This window comes from Cornus florida, unplaced genomic scaffold, assembly GCF_030987335.1.
Source record: "Cornus florida cultivar Cherokee Brave unplaced genomic scaffold, ASM3098733v1 CherokeeBrave_3.0.0_Hap2_Chr03, whole genome shotgun sequence".
Classification (NCBI taxonomy): domain Eukaryota; kingdom Viridiplantae; phylum Streptophyta; class Magnoliopsida; order Cornales; family Cornaceae; genus Cornus; species Cornus florida.
The window spans coordinates 15,744,271-15,762,608 of record NW_026775573.1 but is presented as its reverse complement, the minus strand read 5'-3'; the positions used below and the strand labels follow the sequence as shown (position 1 = coordinate 15,762,608).

Here is an 18,338-nt window from a genome sequence, read left to right as displayed (position 1 = left end):
GGAAACAGTATCTACACGGTCTGGGCGAGCTGTGACAAATGGTATCAGAGCCAATTCCCAGCCGAAAATTTACAATATCACGGGACATAATGAATGATCTCTATTTATCTTAAAAATTCTCCACACTCTATTGTCAATGAAAATAGAGAACATTCATCGGAAGGAATATGCATATATTTTTACTGTTTCCTTTGTACACTTTCCTCTTGGACATAAAATACAATATCACGGGACATAATGAATGCTCTTTATTTATCTTGGAAATTTTCCACTCTCTATTATCAATGAAAATAGAGAACATTCATCGGAAGGGATATGCATATATTTTTACTAAGCAGATTTTTGTAGAATTTCTTTATTTTCATTTCTCGAAAAATTGAACTAAACATACTTTAATTTTGGGTCAAGTGCAAAAAACACCCCTGAAGTATGCTTACAGTGCATATCACACCCCTCACGTGCAAAAAACACCCCTCAAGTTTCAATTTGGTGTAATTAGGTCCCCCTGATACATTTAAAATCTAAATTGACCAAATTACCCTTATGAAATAATTTTATAAAATATAAAAAAATATTTTTTTTTTTGTAAAAAGACCAAAAAGGATAATGTTTTTCCCCTATCCTCTCTTCAACTCTGCCGTCGCCTCCTCTTCCTGCTCCCCTACACAAGACTGTTTTTTCTTTGCGATGATGATATTGACTTTATAAAAAGTCCAAAGAGGTGGAAAGGGTAAGAAGAAAAGGCTTCTTTTGCTTTTTATAGCAGCAATTCCAGAGAATTGTTGAAATTTACCTTCGGAAACGGCGCCACCTTTGGAAACAGCGCCGCCTTCAGAAACGGCATGAGGGCCCATGTCGTAAAAATTCACCCCGGCGTGACCAAGATTATGGTCAAAGGTGGTGGCGACGGGGTCGAATTGTTGTTGGATGAGCTGGTGGTGGATGCGTGGAGGTATCGGCTTCCAGCGTCGGCGAGGCTGGAGTTGGCCAGTGCTGTCAGTGCCAACAGTGAGCTCGTTGTGATGGTGCCCAAGGCAGGAAGGGAATTTGGAGACGGAGGAAAGGGTTGGGGAGGATTAGGCCGGCTCGTCCTTGTACAATAATCAAATTTAACTTCCTTTTTTATTGCCTGAAATGTGGGGTTTTTTTTTTTTTTTTTTTTTTTTTTTTAATATTTTGGATTTTTTTGTTTTTTAACTCTATTTTTATGGAACGCATGAATTGGGTTCTAATGTGTTTCTTGTGTTTCTATCAAGAAACATAGTTTAGTTATCTATAGATGTTTAATGCCTTTCAAAAGTGATATTTTTTACAATTTCAATTCCAAACACCATTCTTAGAATCATTAATGTGCAAGTCAATCAGTTCTTTTTTGATTCATAATTAACTCGGTTTGTGAAGTTAATGTGCGGCTTTCCTTGATATTATTATTATTATTAAATCGTGCTAATGAATCTATGAGTGTGGATTAGCAAAAATAGAGATAAGAAAATTGGATCTCAGAGACATAGCAGTAGAATTTAGAATAAACCAATCAATGAATGAACTGATAGAAGAAAAGCTGCCAACGCTTAGATACGGTTTAGCAAACAGCTCATTCGAAACTAGGTATTACAATAAGGCAGGTTTAGCAAACAACTCATTATATTTAGTCTTCTATTGGAGAGTAAATTGAGCCAATTAGATTTATCTGCAACAAGGCAGGTGACTGATACTAAAATTTCCGGCGCGTGCTGGAGACGGCGAGCACTGACGGCATAGGATGATTGCAGTGGAGAGATAATTGCATGGGCATTTTGGGAAGAATAAAAGGGTAAAATGGGTATTACAACACTAATTTATGTCAGATTTATGACAGATGGGTAATTTTGCACAATATCAAAAGATTAGGGGTGTTTATTGCTCACTTTTTAAAATAAGGGGTAAAAATATTACAAAAAATATACTTCAGGAGTATTTTTTGCACTTACCCCTTTAATTTTCAAACTGTCTTTGTTTTTTTCAAAAAGACTCATTCGAATAAAATAAAAAAGTTAAATCTGAACTAAACAATGAAGCCTAAGTATGTGTATGCATATATATTTACTAATTGATTGATTGATTGATTATACACAGGGCTCTTAAAAATATACTTGGTGGAATTCCAAGGCCTCTGATGGATTTGAGCGCAGAGAACTTCGCAAAAATGGTTGACAAAGCATTCGTACCCAAACTCAACCCTCCTCTCCACCCAATATCGTGACAGCCTCAATTTCATTTTAGCTACTTACATGCTTCCATACATGGGACTTGTTGGTAACGTTGGGATCAATCCTTTGCTCAGGGGCTACCAATCAAAGAGGGTAAGTCTCCATTCTGCTCTTCAATGCCCATACCTTTAATATATATATATATCCATGCCATACTACCAATTCCGTGAATTTTATTACTATCAATGGTGAATTTCGCTAATTCACCTGCAAGCAAATAGCAACAAAATTTAAATAAGTGAAATTTCACTATTACATTAGTGAAATTCACCATTAGTAATAATAAAATTCACCCAAAAAAAAAAAAAAAAAAAAAAAAAAAAAAAAAAAAAAAACCAAACCAACAACAAGGGAAGAAGTATTCAGTGTTAAATGTGTACATTGTCTTTTGCAGCTCTTGAGTGGACTTTTGGGGGTGAAAGCCGGACAAAACGCTGTTATACGAATGTATTTGTTTGAGCGAGCTAGCGAAATAGTAAAGCCATACAACTTTACGGTGGCAGAGTTCACAAACCGCATTGCAATACTGAGGAACTGAATCGCATTGTGTGACATTAGAGATGAAGGACTCATGGTCCCACCTGCCGAGAACCGAACCATGACCAATGTTTTATCAGCCAATTTTTCCTCCATTTCTTACAAGAGAACTTCGGAGGAGATACTGAGGATCCTGTATGACACCGGGAATGAGCATTCGCCCGGTAGATTCTTTCCCCGGGGAGCAAATGGAAAGCTTGCTAGAGGACTTCTGAGTTCAGCATAGACAAAATTGCTAGCTCATGCATGCCATGCATGCATGTTGTTGCCATCGATCAGTTTATGTTTCATGAATAATTAAGTCCTATTTTCTTGTAATAATGTTTGATCCATGTAAGTGATCAAAGTACCGTTTCTTTTGAAATTGTCATTTCATATAAATTAAGTGGTGTTCATGTTCACCAAGATAATGAATTTTTTGGTGAGCATTATTACCTTCTTGAAATCTAATTGATGAATGTGGATTTCCAAATTCATGAACAAAGTGAGAAATAGAGGATTCAATGGTGAACATGTGCAACCCAGGGGGATAGCGGTGTAGGCAGTGATTCAAGAGATAAGTTCGTGAAATCTCGCTTTCGAATCGCATACTTGAATGGTGTGTGTGTGTGTTATGGGGCCGATATGCGTACCTTAAGAAAATAATAATAAATTGTTGAACATGTGCAAGTAAAGCCCAATTGGCACTAATTTGGGCTGTGGATGGGCCTAATGCTCAATTTTGCTAAGGGCTCGAGGGCCTAAAAAGTGAATGGGCTCATTTAGGCCATATATTGTTTAAGCTAAGGTTCAAGTTAAACAAATTGACAGGTCTATCTCACAAGCCCAAATACTTTTAAAATGTTGAATCAATACATTGGAACATTGCACATGGGGAATCTAGAATCCTTCTCAGCTTTTGGGCCAAAAACTGTTGGTCTCTCCTATCATTGATAGCCCAAAGACAGCTAGTAAGGTGATTATCCAACTTACAAGCGTTCAAGGTTGTATGAGCGAGTTGCGTATATTTATCCATTAATTATAAAATTAGAAAAGTAATAGATATCCATTATTTCTTTTTCTTTTTCTTTTTTATTTTTTATTTTCCAACTTTTAAAATTAGTAACTAAATGTGATGTATCGTTCTAAGATTGGATCATATTAGCGGTCAATAGGAAATACCTACTCACTAGTAAATAAATAAGTATGTATTATCATATATATTATAAACGATGTCTAAAAAGTTATATTGAGGGCGAACTTTGTTTCATTATGATTTAGAGGTCACACAGGTTCAAAACAATTTCATTATGATTCAGAGGTCACACAGGTTCAAAACAAAAAACAAACTTTCCAAATGTGGAGGAAATATTTCATACGTCTAACCCTCTCAAACCGCACAACGACACAAGGAGACAGCCTGGTACAATGGATTTGCTCTTTTTGATTAATGTGGGATAAATGCATGAACGATGATATTGCAGATAGCCTGGTACAATGGATTTGCTCTTTTTGATTAATGTGGGATAAATGCATGAACGATGATATTGCAGATATCTAGAGAGTTACAGTGATGTGACACTATTACTTACTTATTCTTGATAAGAAATTTTTTTTTTTTTTTTAAATCATTTATCCATTGTTATATGTTAAATACATTCTCCATATGATGTCCAGTGCTCATGTATAATAGCAAATCTTATTTATCAAATTGAAAAGGCTCTTTGTCTTATATTTTTGTTATAAGTGGTATCAAAGTAAGTCGAGCTCTTGATTCTTTAGGGTATGTTTGGTATAGTGTAAAAGAAAAGAAAGAATAACATTAATTAGGAGCAAAAAGAAAAGAAAGGTGAGGAGAGGAGAGGATAGTGTTAGTTATTTGTTGTGTTTGGTTGATTAATAAAGGAAAAAAAAAAGGAAATAATAGTAATCAAGTTTGGGGAAAGAAAGAGAAGGAAATTAATGTAATGAATTTACATCTATACCCTTTTTATAGAATTTTTAAGGAAAATTTTGGTATTAACAAAATTTCATTAAAAATGTTAATTTTCCTTTTTTTTCCTTCCATTTTCTCCAATTTTTGGGAGGAAAACAAAAGTTACTATTTATGCTTTAGTCTTCTCTTTCAAACCCTTCCATTCCCTTCCAACATTTTATACCAAATATAATTTTTTTATTTTCTTTCATTCCCTTCTTCTTTTTTTACCATTTTCATTGTACCAAACTCAACCTAGATCCAATTTTTTTTAGTGTCGGTTGGATAGGCGTTGGTGTCTGTGTCATAGTAAGTCTTCCCCGTGGGTCCGTTATCCCACGTCAAATCTTACTAGAAGGCATATATAATACCAATCATATTGGTTGGCGTACGTGGTTCACCCATCGACTCACCATCTCATCTCATGACCATATTTTCATCTTTCACCATCTTCGTTAGACTTTGAAAAAAGCTTGTTCAAGAAGGAAATTGTTATAAATATGAAAGAGATAGAGAATTAAAGAAACCAAACAACCTGATTGTGAAGACATCTAGATGTAGAACCAATTAAGAGAGAGTGAAACTCTTATTACTCGATATTTCTGCTTTTTAGGATTAAAAAAATATACCAAACTTTGACAAAGTCACTCGTTTGAATCGGACACATTAGTCGCCTCAAGAGTTTGACCGCTACGTGATTCTCTTTTCAGATGTAATAGTGATTTTGACCCCGCTAATAAGATATATATATATAATAGAAATTTTTGTTTTCATTAGTGAGAAATGAGAAATGTTCTCTTGTATTGTCCAGTCCGTATACAATGTGCACATTGCACAACCACATATTTTTCGAAAAGGCAACTCTGTATTGTTCAAAGGGATAAGGTAAGTGCGTGAGCACACAAAAAAAAGTTGTCCGCATATTGGACACGTGTTGTAACTTTTCACATTGCTTGTAACTCTTGATTTTAAATGACAAAAAAGTATCACTAGACTACCTTAGTCTAACATTCATGGTTCATTATGCTATATATAGTACCAAGTCTGTCATGCATTGTATAACAATCTGACCATCTCTCTACACACACGCACAAGAATGGCTACTCTTCTAGTGTCCACATCCTCCTTAGTCATGTTCATGATCTTGGTGAGCAATTTCATGATCGATGTCTGTTCGTCTAAACCTTCTTGCCAGCCAACCTACCCACCAAATGCAATTCCAATAGCTGATGAAGATGTGGACTTGTTGCAGTTTGCTGAGAATCTTGAGCACTTAGAAGTAGACTACTTCTTGTTTGGAGCACTCGGATATGGGCTTGATGTGGTTGCTCCGCAGCTAGTCTGGGGCGGTCCGCCTCCCATCGGGGCCAAGAAAGCTAACCTTGATTTCCTAACGCGGAACATCATCACAGAATTCGGATATCAAGAAGTTGGTCATCTCAGGTTCGGATCTCTATAATGTAGACTATTAAGTCTGAATAGCATTGTCAACCGTTCTTATATACCAAACCTTTTTTTAAACTCAATTTTTATGCATTGATTTCTAAAAAATGTTAAATAACCAAGTTTTCAAACTAAAAACATAAAATTGTTCTTAGAAAACTGAACTAAACAAGCATATAAACTTTGTGTATGTTGACTGATTGTTGTATACAGGGCCCTTAAATCAACAGTTGGTGGGTTTCCAAGGCCTCTGATGGATCTTAGCGCTAAAAACTTCGCAAAACTGTTTGATGATGCATTCGGATACAAACTCGTCCCTCCTTTCGACCCGTATCGGGACAGCCTGAGTTACATGTTAAGTTCTTATGTGATTCCATACATGGGACTTGTAGCTTATGTTGGGGCAAATCCATCTCTCAATGGCTACAAATCAAAGAGGGTAAGGCATATTTTCGTCTTGAATGACCATATATATATATCTTCTTACCAATGTTTCAATATATATATATATATATATATATATATATATATATATATATATATATATATATGGATATATAAATATTATTAGTTTTTGCCAATATATAATCATGATTGTATAATAATCGAGTCAATTCGTATTAACCTGTTTATAAAAATAACTTTGTAACATGTTTTAATTCAATTATTACATAGATTTTTGTTATTTCAATATACTAATCAATATGGCTATTATCTGTCCTTTTTTCTAATTATATTTTCCTAATTATTATTATTTTCATAATTTTAGTCATTTATTATCTCATTTTTTTCATTATATTTACATTTTATATTGAAGTTAAGGAACAAGTTACTTTGACTCATTTAATTTAAATATATTATTTAAATAAGTTAGTAAACGAGTCTTATTGTGTTATGTGCCACACAATCTTATTAAATGAATTGTGTCTTGATGTTGGTTTAATAAGAGGTCTGTTAAGGGTTATTAGCATGATTATTAAATGGATTGTATTCAAATTCACCTATATAATGGAATACTACATATTACGTAACACGAATTGTCATCCATTATGTATATATATCCATGTTAGACTACTACTTGTTTCATAAGCTGGAGGTAGTAATGATGGCTCAACAATGTATATCAAGGTTTTAAGTTTTGTAACAGAAGACATTGTGTTGTGCAGCTCTTGGCAGGACTGTTGGGTGTTGAATCAGGCCAAGATGCTGTTATACGAATGTATCTGTACGAGCGAGCTAAAGAAACAGTGAAGCCATACAACAAGACGGTAGCGGAGTTTACAATCCGCATTTCGGAGCTGAGGAACAAACTGGCAATGTGTGGCATCAAAGATGAAGGAATCATAGTCCCACTTGAGCTCGGGGCAGAGAACCGAACCACAAGCAATGTTTTGTCAGCCAACACTGACTCCCTCTCTTACAGCAGGATGCCAGGAGAGGTATTGAGGGTCGTGTATGGCTCCGGCAAAGAGAGTGTGCCCGGTGGATTCTATCCCCGGGGAGGAAATGGGAAGATTGCTAGAGGATTTCTGAAGTAGGCATAGCCAAAAATGCTAGCTCATGCATGCATGCATGGTGTTGCCATTTTATTTTATGCTTCATGAATAATAAAGTCCTATTTTCATCATGTAATAATGTTATGATCAAAGTACCTTTTGTTTTGAAATGGACATTTCATATAAATAAAGTGTTTTTCATGATCACCACGATGATGAATTTTTTCGGTGACCATTACCTTCTTTGAAGTCTACTAATGGATGAATATGGATTTCCAAATTCACGAAGAAATTGAGAAGTAGAGGGTTCAATGTTGAATATGTGCAAGAAAAGCCCAATGGGCTATGATTTGGGCTGGAGATGGAATGGGCTTGACCGAGGGCTGAACCATATACTCAGAGTCTCGGACCTTACTCATTCTCTTATAGGGTCGGGCTGGGATACCCGTTACAGGCTCAGCCCAGACTAGGGGCTTTATTCAGATTCTATATAATAAATTGGTTAATCAATTTTGTCTCTTAAGCTTATTAATGTAACCAACATATGTTAACTCATTAAAATGAACTTGAGTATATTATTTTGTAGGGTAAACTACAATGACCTCTAAGTTTGGCTTAATTGTAATTAAATTTGAAGCTTGTCATTTTTTTTTGGCAAAGGCCCTTCTATGCGAGAATTTGTTATGAATTTACGCATTTATCTTCATTATTATATTATTAAAAATATCTGAAAATATGAAATGACTATTTCACCGTTATACTTACAACCACAAATTTTTCTTTTTCTTTTTCTTTTTCGTCCTCCATGGTTCTCTTTCCCATCTCCACTCTCTTCAGCCGCTACCCCAACCCAATCGCCGCCACCACCACTCAACCTCCTACCACCACCGTCTTTCTCCACCAGACCTATTTTCACGTTTCAATCCCAACTACGACACAAGATATATATATATATATATATACACACACAAATACCTGTATATATAGATATATATATATACACAAATACCTGTATATATATATATGTGTGTGTGTGTATATGCATGGAAATTTATATCTCAAAGCGGGTTCATGTTGAGACTTGAGCATCTTGGTGTCGGTGGCGGAGACGAGGACGGCGTTGGTGGAGGAAGATCCACAATCGGCGATCTCAGATCGGCGTATAACTACAGCTCAAATCGTTCTTCCGACACAGACCCATCTGATCCGGTCCAAGTAAACCCCGTACCTTAGGACCATCTTCTTCCAAGGTCAAGATCATCGCCGGAGCTTCGGTTTTCTTCTTCATGCGACCGTCGAATAAGTGGGGAGGAGGCCACCATTTATCTGCCGCCTACCCCACTCCCGAATCGTCACACCTCTCAACCTCCTACCACCACCACTAACAATCACTTGATAAAATCAAATATTGATATAGTGATTTAAAGAAATTAACTCATTTCCAAGGAGTGATATAATCTCTGGATTGTCTTCTCCTCTAACATGATCGTTTCTGGTTTCAGCCTTTCACGTTGAAGATGAAAATTAGAATCTTTTTTTTGGTTTGTTTGTTTTCTCCAATTAGTTTTGAATTGGGGTTGAAACTGTTTTCAGTGTCTTTTTATATTTGTGTTTTTAGATTGTGTGTCTTACACAGATGGGGTCGGTTGCCCTACTGTTGCTTGTTCATCAATTGCTTTTCAATATATATATATATATATATATATATATATATATATATATATATATTTATTTATTTATTTATTTATTTATTTATTTATTTATTTATTGTAAATGGGTCTGTTTTTTTTTTTTTTTTTTTTAACTTGCTATTGGTGTTGTTGGGGTTCATATATATATATATATATATATATATATATATACTGTAACACATATTAAAGAATATATATTGTATTATATTTTAAGCAGAATGAACCCATCAGCAATGACTCATTTATAATATATCAGGACAAATATATATATATATATAGTGTGTACTAATTTGGGAAATGAGTCGAATTAGAAAAAATATGTGGCTGTTATCAATTTATTATTAATTTGTTTCAAAAAAATAAATGTTGTTTTAATTAAATATAATTAATAGTCTCTTAAATATATTTTGATTAAACTTTAATTATTGTAATTACATTTTAATAAAATTATTTGCATATAATATATATGTTTATATATAATGTATGTGTATATGAATGATAAAAGACGTATTTGGATTTGCATTTGAAGTTTAATTTCATGCTTTGGTCTCATTTATATATAAAGGGTAATTTGGTCCATTAATGCATGGTTTTTTTGGTTTTTTCACGACACTATAAGGGTAATGAGGTCTTTTAACTAAGTTGATGGGCATTTTAGTCACTTCAACTAAATTTTTTGACAAAAAGTATAATTTTTTGTATGGAGGGGAGGTCTTTGCAGAAATGGGCAAACTTCAGGGGGGGTCTTGGTACAAAAAATGACAAATCTCAGATTTAGTTACAATTAGGTCAAACCTTAAAGGAGGTCAGTGTAGTTTGCCATATTTTATAATATTAACCTTTAGATCAAATCTTACTGTATAAAACTAGTGATTCCCTACTGTAGTTACTTTTTGGGTTTAAAGTGCACTATTCTTATAGTAACAATTATATATATATATATTTAAAAAAACATTTACGGAGTATCTGTTGCTATATTGTTATCCTCTATGTATGATGGTTCATTGCTTTGTGGTATTCAGGCATATTTAAATTATATTAATGGTGATAAGGAACATTGTTTGGGACTTCAAAAGGTAGTTTGGATGAAACAACATCGCACTAAACTTATATATAAATCAGATTTAAAAGGCGTCTGTTTTCAGTGAGTATTTGTTTTTACCTCCTATATTTGGATTTCTTGTTCTTTTGTATATTGATTTTTGTAAGTATTAAACACTTGTTATTTGACACAAAGCTCAACTCGCACATATTCACTAATGAACAAATATGTATGTATGTGTGTATATATATATATACAAAATATAACTTCAGAAATTGCTCACCAAAAAAAAAATTCATTATCCTGGTGACCATGAACAACACTATATATATAAATAAATAAAATGTCAAGCACACTTACAAAAGATTGATGATAACAATATTACGTGATAATATATAGGAATCATTCATTTATTCATTCATGTCTCTGGGCTAACATTTTTGGCTATGCCTACTTCAGAAATTCTCTAGCAATCTTTCCATTTGCTCCGAGGGGATAGAATCCACCGGGCACACTCTCGTCGCCGGAGTCATACAGGACCCTCAGTATCTCTCCTGGCATTCTGCTGTAAGAGAGGGAGTCAGTGTTGGCTGACAAAACATTGCTTGTGGTTCGGCTCTCAGCCCCGAGTTCCGGTGGGACTGTGATTCCTTCATCTTTGATGCCACACATTGCCAGTTTATTCCTCAGCTCCGAAATTCGGATTGTAAACTCTGCTACCGTCTTGCTGTATGGCTTCACTCTTTCATTAGCTCGCTCGTACAGATACATTCGTATAACCGCGTCTTGGCCGGATTCAACCCCCAACAGTCCTGCCAAGAGCTGCACAACAGGTACAATGGTCTTTTACGTCAAGCTTGATATACATTGTTGAGCCCATCTTTTAGGGCTCAAGCTTATCAGACAATTGGTAGTCTGCATATATATATATATATATATATATATATATATATATATATATATAACAATTTGGCATTGGGTGGAATTAATTCATGTTAGCAGAGGTGTTTGTGTTGATCTAATAGCATTCTATTATATAGGTCAAATTGAAGGCGACCCATGATCCATCTAAATGACATAATGAATTACTAAAATTATGAAAATGATAATAAGTACGTAAGACAATATAGTTAGGAAAAGAAACAAATACTATAATATCTGTATTGGGTTTTTTAAATAACAGACATATCAGAATAATTGGGTTAATTTAGGTTACGAGTTAATTGGGTTGAACTAATTACACGGCTAGTTAAATAGGTCTAATCGGGTTGAGGATTAATAATACCACCAAAGACTATAGTTCGGTGATACTTTCTCACCTTCCCAAATAGAAGGTTGAGGATTAAAATCCCGATAAGAGTGTGTGGGTGTGTGAGTTTTTTGCATTGTTGAATTTTGTCACAGACTTACAGTATATATATGGCCTTTCGAGCCAAAATGTGCCTTACCCTCTTCGATTTGAAGCCATTGATAGATGGATTTGCTCCAACATAACCTACGAGTCCCATGTATGGAATCACATAAGAAGCTAACATGTAACTCAGGCTGTCACCATATGGGTCGAAGGGAGGGACAAGTTTGTATCCAAATGCTTCATCAAACAGTTTTGCAAAGTTCGGTGCGCTCATATTCATCAGAGGTCTTGGAAATCCACCAACTGTTGATTTTATGGCCCTGTATACAATCAATCAACATGCACAAGCCGTTTGCACTTGTTTAGTTACTTTCTATGTTTTTAATTTAAAAATTCGTTAAGAAAATGTTTTATTTACAAGAATAGTTCACAAAGTTATTCAGACTTAATAGTCTGCATGTATAATATAACTATTATATAGAGAGAGATTTGAACCTGAGATGACCGACTTCTTGATATGCGAATTCTGTGATGATGTTCCGCGTGAGGAAATCAAGGTTAGCTTTCTTGGCCCCGATGGGAGGCGGACCGCCCATGACCAGCTGCGGAGCAACCACATCAAGTCCATATCCCAGTGCACCATACAAGAAGAAGTCTGCTTCTAAGTGCTCAAGATTCTCAGCAAATTGCAACAAGTCCACATCTTCATCAGCTACTGGAACTGCATTTGGTGGATAGGTTGGATGGCAAGTAGGTTCAGAGAAACAGACATTGATCATCATGAAATTGCTCATCAAGATCATGAACATGACTGAGGAGGATGTGGACATGACTAAAGGAGTAGCCATTCTAGGTTGTGTGCGTAGAGAGATTATGAGATTGTTATACCATGCATGAGAGATTGACCCCACTGCTATATATAGAGGGGGGAGCCAGGATCTTGAGGTTGGAGGAGCCAAAATTATAAATAACATTACGTAACTAGAACTTTTGATAATAAAAAATATATTACGTAGGCAAATCCTATATGGCAAATTGACCCGCCCCCGTGCTTACCCACCCCACCCCGCCCCGTTTTTGTTCCCTAAACTTTTTTCAATTTATTTAAATAAAAAAACTAATTATTTAAAGAAATTTTTATCAAACTTTCCGAACAAACACAAATAAGATTTATGCCAAAAAAAAAAAAAAAAAAAAAAAAAAAAAAAAAAAAAAAAAAAAATCAATTAAATAACTCTCTTTATTTACCGAAAAGAAAAAAAAAAACAAAAATGAATTTTTTTTTTTTTAAAAGTAACAATTGAAAATTTAACAAAACAATAACAATGATAAAAATAATAATAATAAAATAAAATAAAATAAGAATTTAGATTCTTAAATCATCGATTTTTGTTAACATTCAAAACTTCAAATGAAAATTTTGTTCTAGATTTTATAAAAATTAATTTCTTATAGAATTCTTATAAAAACATTCCAATAAAAATATAATAAAAAAAAATAAAAAAATAAAAAAGTGATGGAAAGAATCATGTATGAGATAAAAAAAAAATTTAGTTTGTAAAAGTAACACCTCACTTTGAAAAGTAGGATTCTGTACCACTAGGCCACCTATGGGTCTGGGATAAAATTTTAGGATAATAAAGTTATGGAAAAGAATGTGCTTGAGTTGGAAGGATTTTAAGATAGTTATATTATGAAAAGAAAGGCGTTTGAGTTGAAATTTTGGCGTTTGAGTTGAAATTTTAAGATAGTTAAATTAAATTTTAATGCTAATAAGTTTTTATTGGGGTTTTATAATCGTCAATTAAATCACTTTTTTTTAAATTATATATATAATATATTTTGTTAAATGTTAATTAAAGAAAGAAGTTTTTTTTTTTTTTTAGGAGATACGTGGTCAGGAGATGTCGAGTCGATGGGTGAACCATGCCCACCAAAGTTCAAACTAATCATTAGAAGTGACCCTTGACAAATCAGGGCTAGTTTTGGTATTCGTTCATTTGGTTGGTTGGAGACTTATTTTGGTTTACCCTTTAATTCATTTGGTTTGGTGGGAACTTATCCAACCACCCCCACGTAGTCAAAAAATTGAAGCTACCTGCTCTTAATTATGAGACTGAACATTTAACATTATTTTTTTATCCGAATTTATAATGTCATTGTTTTGAACAGTTTGAGAATTCAGACCTGTACGTTGTCAGGTGGGCACTTCATATGACAATCAAGAGCATCTCTAATGGTGAAATGTTAAATTTGATGTCAAATTTATATTTTGACAGTTCTACAGTGTCAAAATATTATATTTTAGTAATTCTATTTCAATAGTGTATTTCATCCGAAATGTTATTTTTTTGACACAATTACTATTTTTTTTTTCAACTACCATTCTTTTTCAACTACTATTTTCAACTACCAAACCAACAATTATTTATTTTTATTTTTATTTTTATAAGTAATATTATTTATTATTTATTTATCTTTTAACCTGATTTGATCCTTGATTTATTAGTATGTGTGTTTTGTACACTTAGCGTACAAGTGTGTTTGTTATTTTTTTTTATGAGCGTTTATATTTTTATTTAGCTTGTTTGCCGTATTAAAAATAAATAAAAATATTTAAATCATCAAATCAATGTTTGGCATTTCATAAAACTACTATGTTGTATTTATTGAAAATGGTTTTCTGAACTAAGAAAATAAATAAATAAAATTTCACATAATTTTACAGCCAAGAAGAAAATTTTGATTGCATAGCCAAATTGAGGATTGCACTATGTAAATATTATTATATTATTCTTCACAAAAGTCCTTCATGGACTACAAGAAAATTTTAATGGGACATAGGATTAGATCCAGTTGAAAAGAAACAGAAAAATCTTCACAGAATTTCATTTTTTTTTTTTAATTATTTTTTTATACCACAAATCAATACTAATAATATTATTATTCAAAAACAGAAGCCATACAATCAAAGTTAATTGCAATTACAAATTTACAAGCTATGAAGGTCATTCATCAATATCAGAATCACAGGAGCCCATTGGCTTAACTAATGTTCCACTGTATTGTGTGAGCTTTAGAAGTCCATTTAAGTTAGAAGTTTACACCATGTTGCACACAAAGCAGAGACCTGGTGGGAATTGGTGCCAGCCACAAATTTGCGATGATCATCTTTACTTTAAGAATGTTGTAGATGTTGGGGTAAATATACCAAGATTGTTTTTAGCAGGCTGTACAGAGAAAATACAACAATACAGAGTCTTGCGTTAAATGATGATGAAGATCAAGTATTTCTTAATTTTAAAATGCATAAGAAGGATGGTCACGGAAGCTTACAAATTTTGCAGTCCACATCTTAGTACATTTGTCAAGATCCCACACATTAACTTCAACTCCCTTCCTGAGTTGGAGAGCAAGGAATGATCATTTCTCTTGTATCACTTTGTAAACAACCAACAAGCTTATAATATAGAGTTATGAAACATATATAAACTCACCCTCTAAATAATGCACAGTTTTCATTTACATCCACTTTCATACATTGAATATCACTGGAGGCACATACATTCCAGATTGTTGAAGAACCATTAGTGGTTGAATCCGCTGGTGATTTGTGAACGTCAATGGACCTCACTTGCAAGTCCTTTTGTTGTACATGTAAGCAAGGTGCATGACCTAATTCAAGACCAAAAAACAAATGGATGGAGAAGATCTTAAAACTTCACCCTGCATTATGCATACATTGTGGTGGCTCGGAAAATAAACATACATATGTAAAATATGACCTAAGAAGAAATCACCCAAACATACATGAGAAAATACAGAAAGAAGGAGCAGCCTTGCCTTGCCTTACCTAGTTGATCCACTTAGCATCTGCACTTATTGTTAGGTGCACCCAAGTGGCTAAATTTTCGTAAACAATATAAAGATATAAATATGATTATTTTAATCTCAACAATAATCTATTCTATGTTATGAAAACGATTCTATTATAAATTTTGATGTACTAAAAACCATAGAAAACAATGTTATGAGAATTGTACTACAAATCAATGTTAAGAATATTAAACAAAAGAAGTGACAGAACACTGAGGGGTTAGAGAGATAACAAGAGAGAGGGATGAATGACAGTTCAAACTTTACTGTTTTTTTATAGGTAGATATTGAAATTTATTCTCTTGAAGATTATGCACAAAAATCTCATCCCAAGTAAGGAGCTTAAAGTACTAAAGTCTTCACAATTATGAAGTTTAGATAGATAACAAGAGAGAGGATGAATGACAGTTCAAACTTTACTTTTTTTTATAGGTAGATATTGCAATTTTTTCTCTTGAAGATTATGCACAAAATCTCATACTAAGTAGGAGCTTAAAGTACTAAAGTCTTCAGCAATTATGATGGTTTTTTTTTTTTTTCACTGAATGCAAGATGGCTTACATATTTACATAACTTATATATTAAAATTACCATTCTATAAAATTAGTTCAGATAGGAAATCTGAATTCACAATTTTTTTCATTTAAATAGCTGGATTTATCTTATGAGAAGGTCCAAAAATAAGTCATCGTACCAGTGCTGAATATGTTACCTTATCCTGAATGAATGACAGAATTTTTTAATTCCAACAGACGAATTGCATGTTTTATCAAAATATGCAATCTTTAACTAAAAACCAACACTATAGCAGCACAATGCTAAATGAATAATTTGGATACATGTTTGAATAACAAGATAGAACTATCCTATTCGTGAACAGAATAAATAAATAACAACATAGAACCGGAATACAGTTTAAACACATTTATATACATGTTTGAAAAACACTTTACTAATACACATATCTAAATTTAATTTGCAGTAAACATAATCCAAAACATACAGGGTCAGTTTTACGGTCATTGATCGAAGCCGCGAGCACATAACCGGAGGGGTTTAGCTCTCCCCCATCTCTCAACCAGTCTACGAACTCCCCCTTCTGTACCGTGAGCTTCCACAGTTGAAAATAATCAGTCATACCAAAAGATGTATAAGAATCTAAATACGTATGTATGTATACACATATATATAATCAAAAGTGTATTTGATAAACTAGATTGACACAATAGATATACAAAGAGAGTATGTATTAGTATTACCTTTAACGAGACCAAGAACATCAAAAGTTAGGGCTCGAATCGGAGGACAACCAGGGCACTCAAGCGTAGTCGTTCGTGGCATCTTTTACTTTGTGCGCTCTCTCTCTCTCTCTCTCCTTAGCTTACAAACACAATTCCTCCATTTAATTACAAAGAAAAAATTGGCAACAAAATTACCGATCTGAGAAGATATATATATATATATATATATATATATATGAGGATGAGAGGGGAAGAGAAAATATAGATCTGAGAAGAGAGAATTTATTACCCGGTCGGTGTTCGTCGCCTTTAAGTGCCCGTTGCCGTCGATAATTGCTGGTCGTTATAGATGAGAGGGAGAGAGAGACGACAGGGACAGATTGAATGCAACAAAGGGTAGAGAATAGGCGATAGGATTGAGGGAGAGAGAGATGAAACTGCGTCGTATTGAGAAATGGGAGAGTTGCCAAAAAAAATTGGTAGCTGTTACATTTGAGAGGAAAATTGAGAATGTCAAAATTTGAGGGCCCAAATGAGAACCCATTGGAGAGCCCTTTTTCCACCCCCTCTCATATTTTGAGTTTAGCAGCCCAGTATAGTGTTGGGAAACATGTTAGTTTTAAAAACTTTCTGAGGGATTTTCATACATAGATCTTGATTCATCACATAGAGACAAGTTTTATGTAAAAATAAAATATGATGTATCATTCAATTAACAGATTAAATACTTACATCAAAGGTCTGAGTAAACCTTTAATTCTTTCCTCTAAAGTGAATGTTCTCACTTATTGTAGATCCCTTCGCAAGATGCCTTCTCCTTAAATCTCCATCTTCTTGGTAATTATTTTGCCTTTAGGAATCACTCATAAGCCTTCATGAATGACCTTGGAAAACTAGGCTAGTGGGGTCTCCATTAAATGAGAACATAAACCCTAATTTTCTAGAGAGAGAAAATATATTCCTTTTTCCTTCTCATAAAAATCACAACCTAAAATATACATTGACCATGTATATATATAGGCAACAAAAAGATAAAGAAAATGAAACAATAAATCATTCTCAATCTCTAATTCACATGTCTCAAATCTAATAGGATTCCAATATCAAGTTGGGTTATGAGTGAGAATCCTTTGGGCTTATTATTTTATTGGCTACAATGAATTAATAATTGGCCCGGTCCATGGACCCAATTCAATTAATTCATAAATTAATTTCTACTCCACTAAAAGAAATTAACTGAACTCCAATTAAATAATAAATAACCTCTAAGTTAATTTTGCACTTTGACCCCTCTATGCATAATTAGTTATCGGATAAATAAAGCTATCAATCCGACTACTTAATTAATATATTTATTTTGGTACCTTTGATTATTTCTGACTCGATCACAATAAAATATTTGTTTGACAAAAATAATAAATTTAAATAAATAAATATATAATGAATCATTTTGTC

The 18,338-nt window shown here is 33.5% G+C and overlaps 2 protein-coding genes and 1 pseudogene across 2 annotated transcripts; 2 read left to right on the top strand and 1 right to left on the bottom strand.

The window, feature by feature from the left end:
- Positions 1-887: 887 nt before the first annotated feature.
- LOC132301159 (ferritin-like catalase Nec2) lies at positions 888-3,012 on the top strand (annotated as a pseudogene).
- Positions 3,013-5,770: 2,758 nt separating this feature from the next.
- Positions 5,771-7,914, top strand: LOC132299669 (ferritin-like catalase Nec2). Its single transcript, XM_059796424.1, has 3 exons — positions 5,771-6,183; positions 6,397-6,622; positions 7,350-7,914. The coding sequence occupies exons 1-3, from the start codon at positions 5,837-5,839 to the stop codon at positions 7,719-7,721; spliced, it is 945 nt and encodes a 314-aa protein (XP_059652407.1). The 5' UTR covers positions 5,771-5,836; the 3' UTR covers positions 7,722-7,914.
- A 2,948-nt stretch (positions 7,915-10,862) lies between these two features.
- LOC132301158 (ferritin-like catalase Nec2) lies at positions 10,863-12,614 on the bottom strand. Its single transcript, XM_059798434.1, has 3 exons — positions 12,262-12,614; positions 11,861-12,086; positions 10,863-11,234 (listed from the first exon to the last, which is right to left on the bottom strand). The coding sequence occupies exons 1-3, from the start codon at positions 12,612-12,614 to the stop codon at positions 10,863-10,865; spliced, it is 951 nt and encodes a 316-aa protein (XP_059654417.1).
- Positions 12,615-18,338: the final 5,724 nt, after the last annotated feature.

Bases quoted from the DNA above. Each gene is read 5' to 3' on its own strand.
- LOC132299669 (XM_059796424.1), top strand. From the start codon at position 5,837: ATGGCTACTCTTCTAGTGTCCACATCCTCCTTAGTCATGTTCATGATC. The intron at 6,184-6,396 runs GTTCGGATCTCT...TGTTGTATACAG, and splicing joins CAAGAAGTTGGTCATCTCAG to GGCCCTTAAATCAACAGTTG. The intron at 6,623-7,349 runs GTAAGGCATATT...TGTGTTGTGCAG, and splicing joins ATGGCTACAAATCAAAGAGG to CTCTTGGCAGGACTGTTGGG.
- LOC132301158 (XM_059798434.1), bottom strand. From the start codon at position 12,614: ATGGCTACTCCTTTAGTCATGTCCACATCCTCCTCAGTCATGTTCATG. The intron at 12,087-12,261 runs GTTCAAATCTCT...GATTGTATACAG, and splicing joins CAAGAAGTCGGTCATCTCAG to GGCCATAAAATCAACAGTTG. The intron at 11,235-11,860 runs GTAAGGCACATT...CCTGTTGTGCAG, and splicing joins ATGGCTTCAAATCGAAGAGG to CTCTTGGCAGGACTGTTGGG.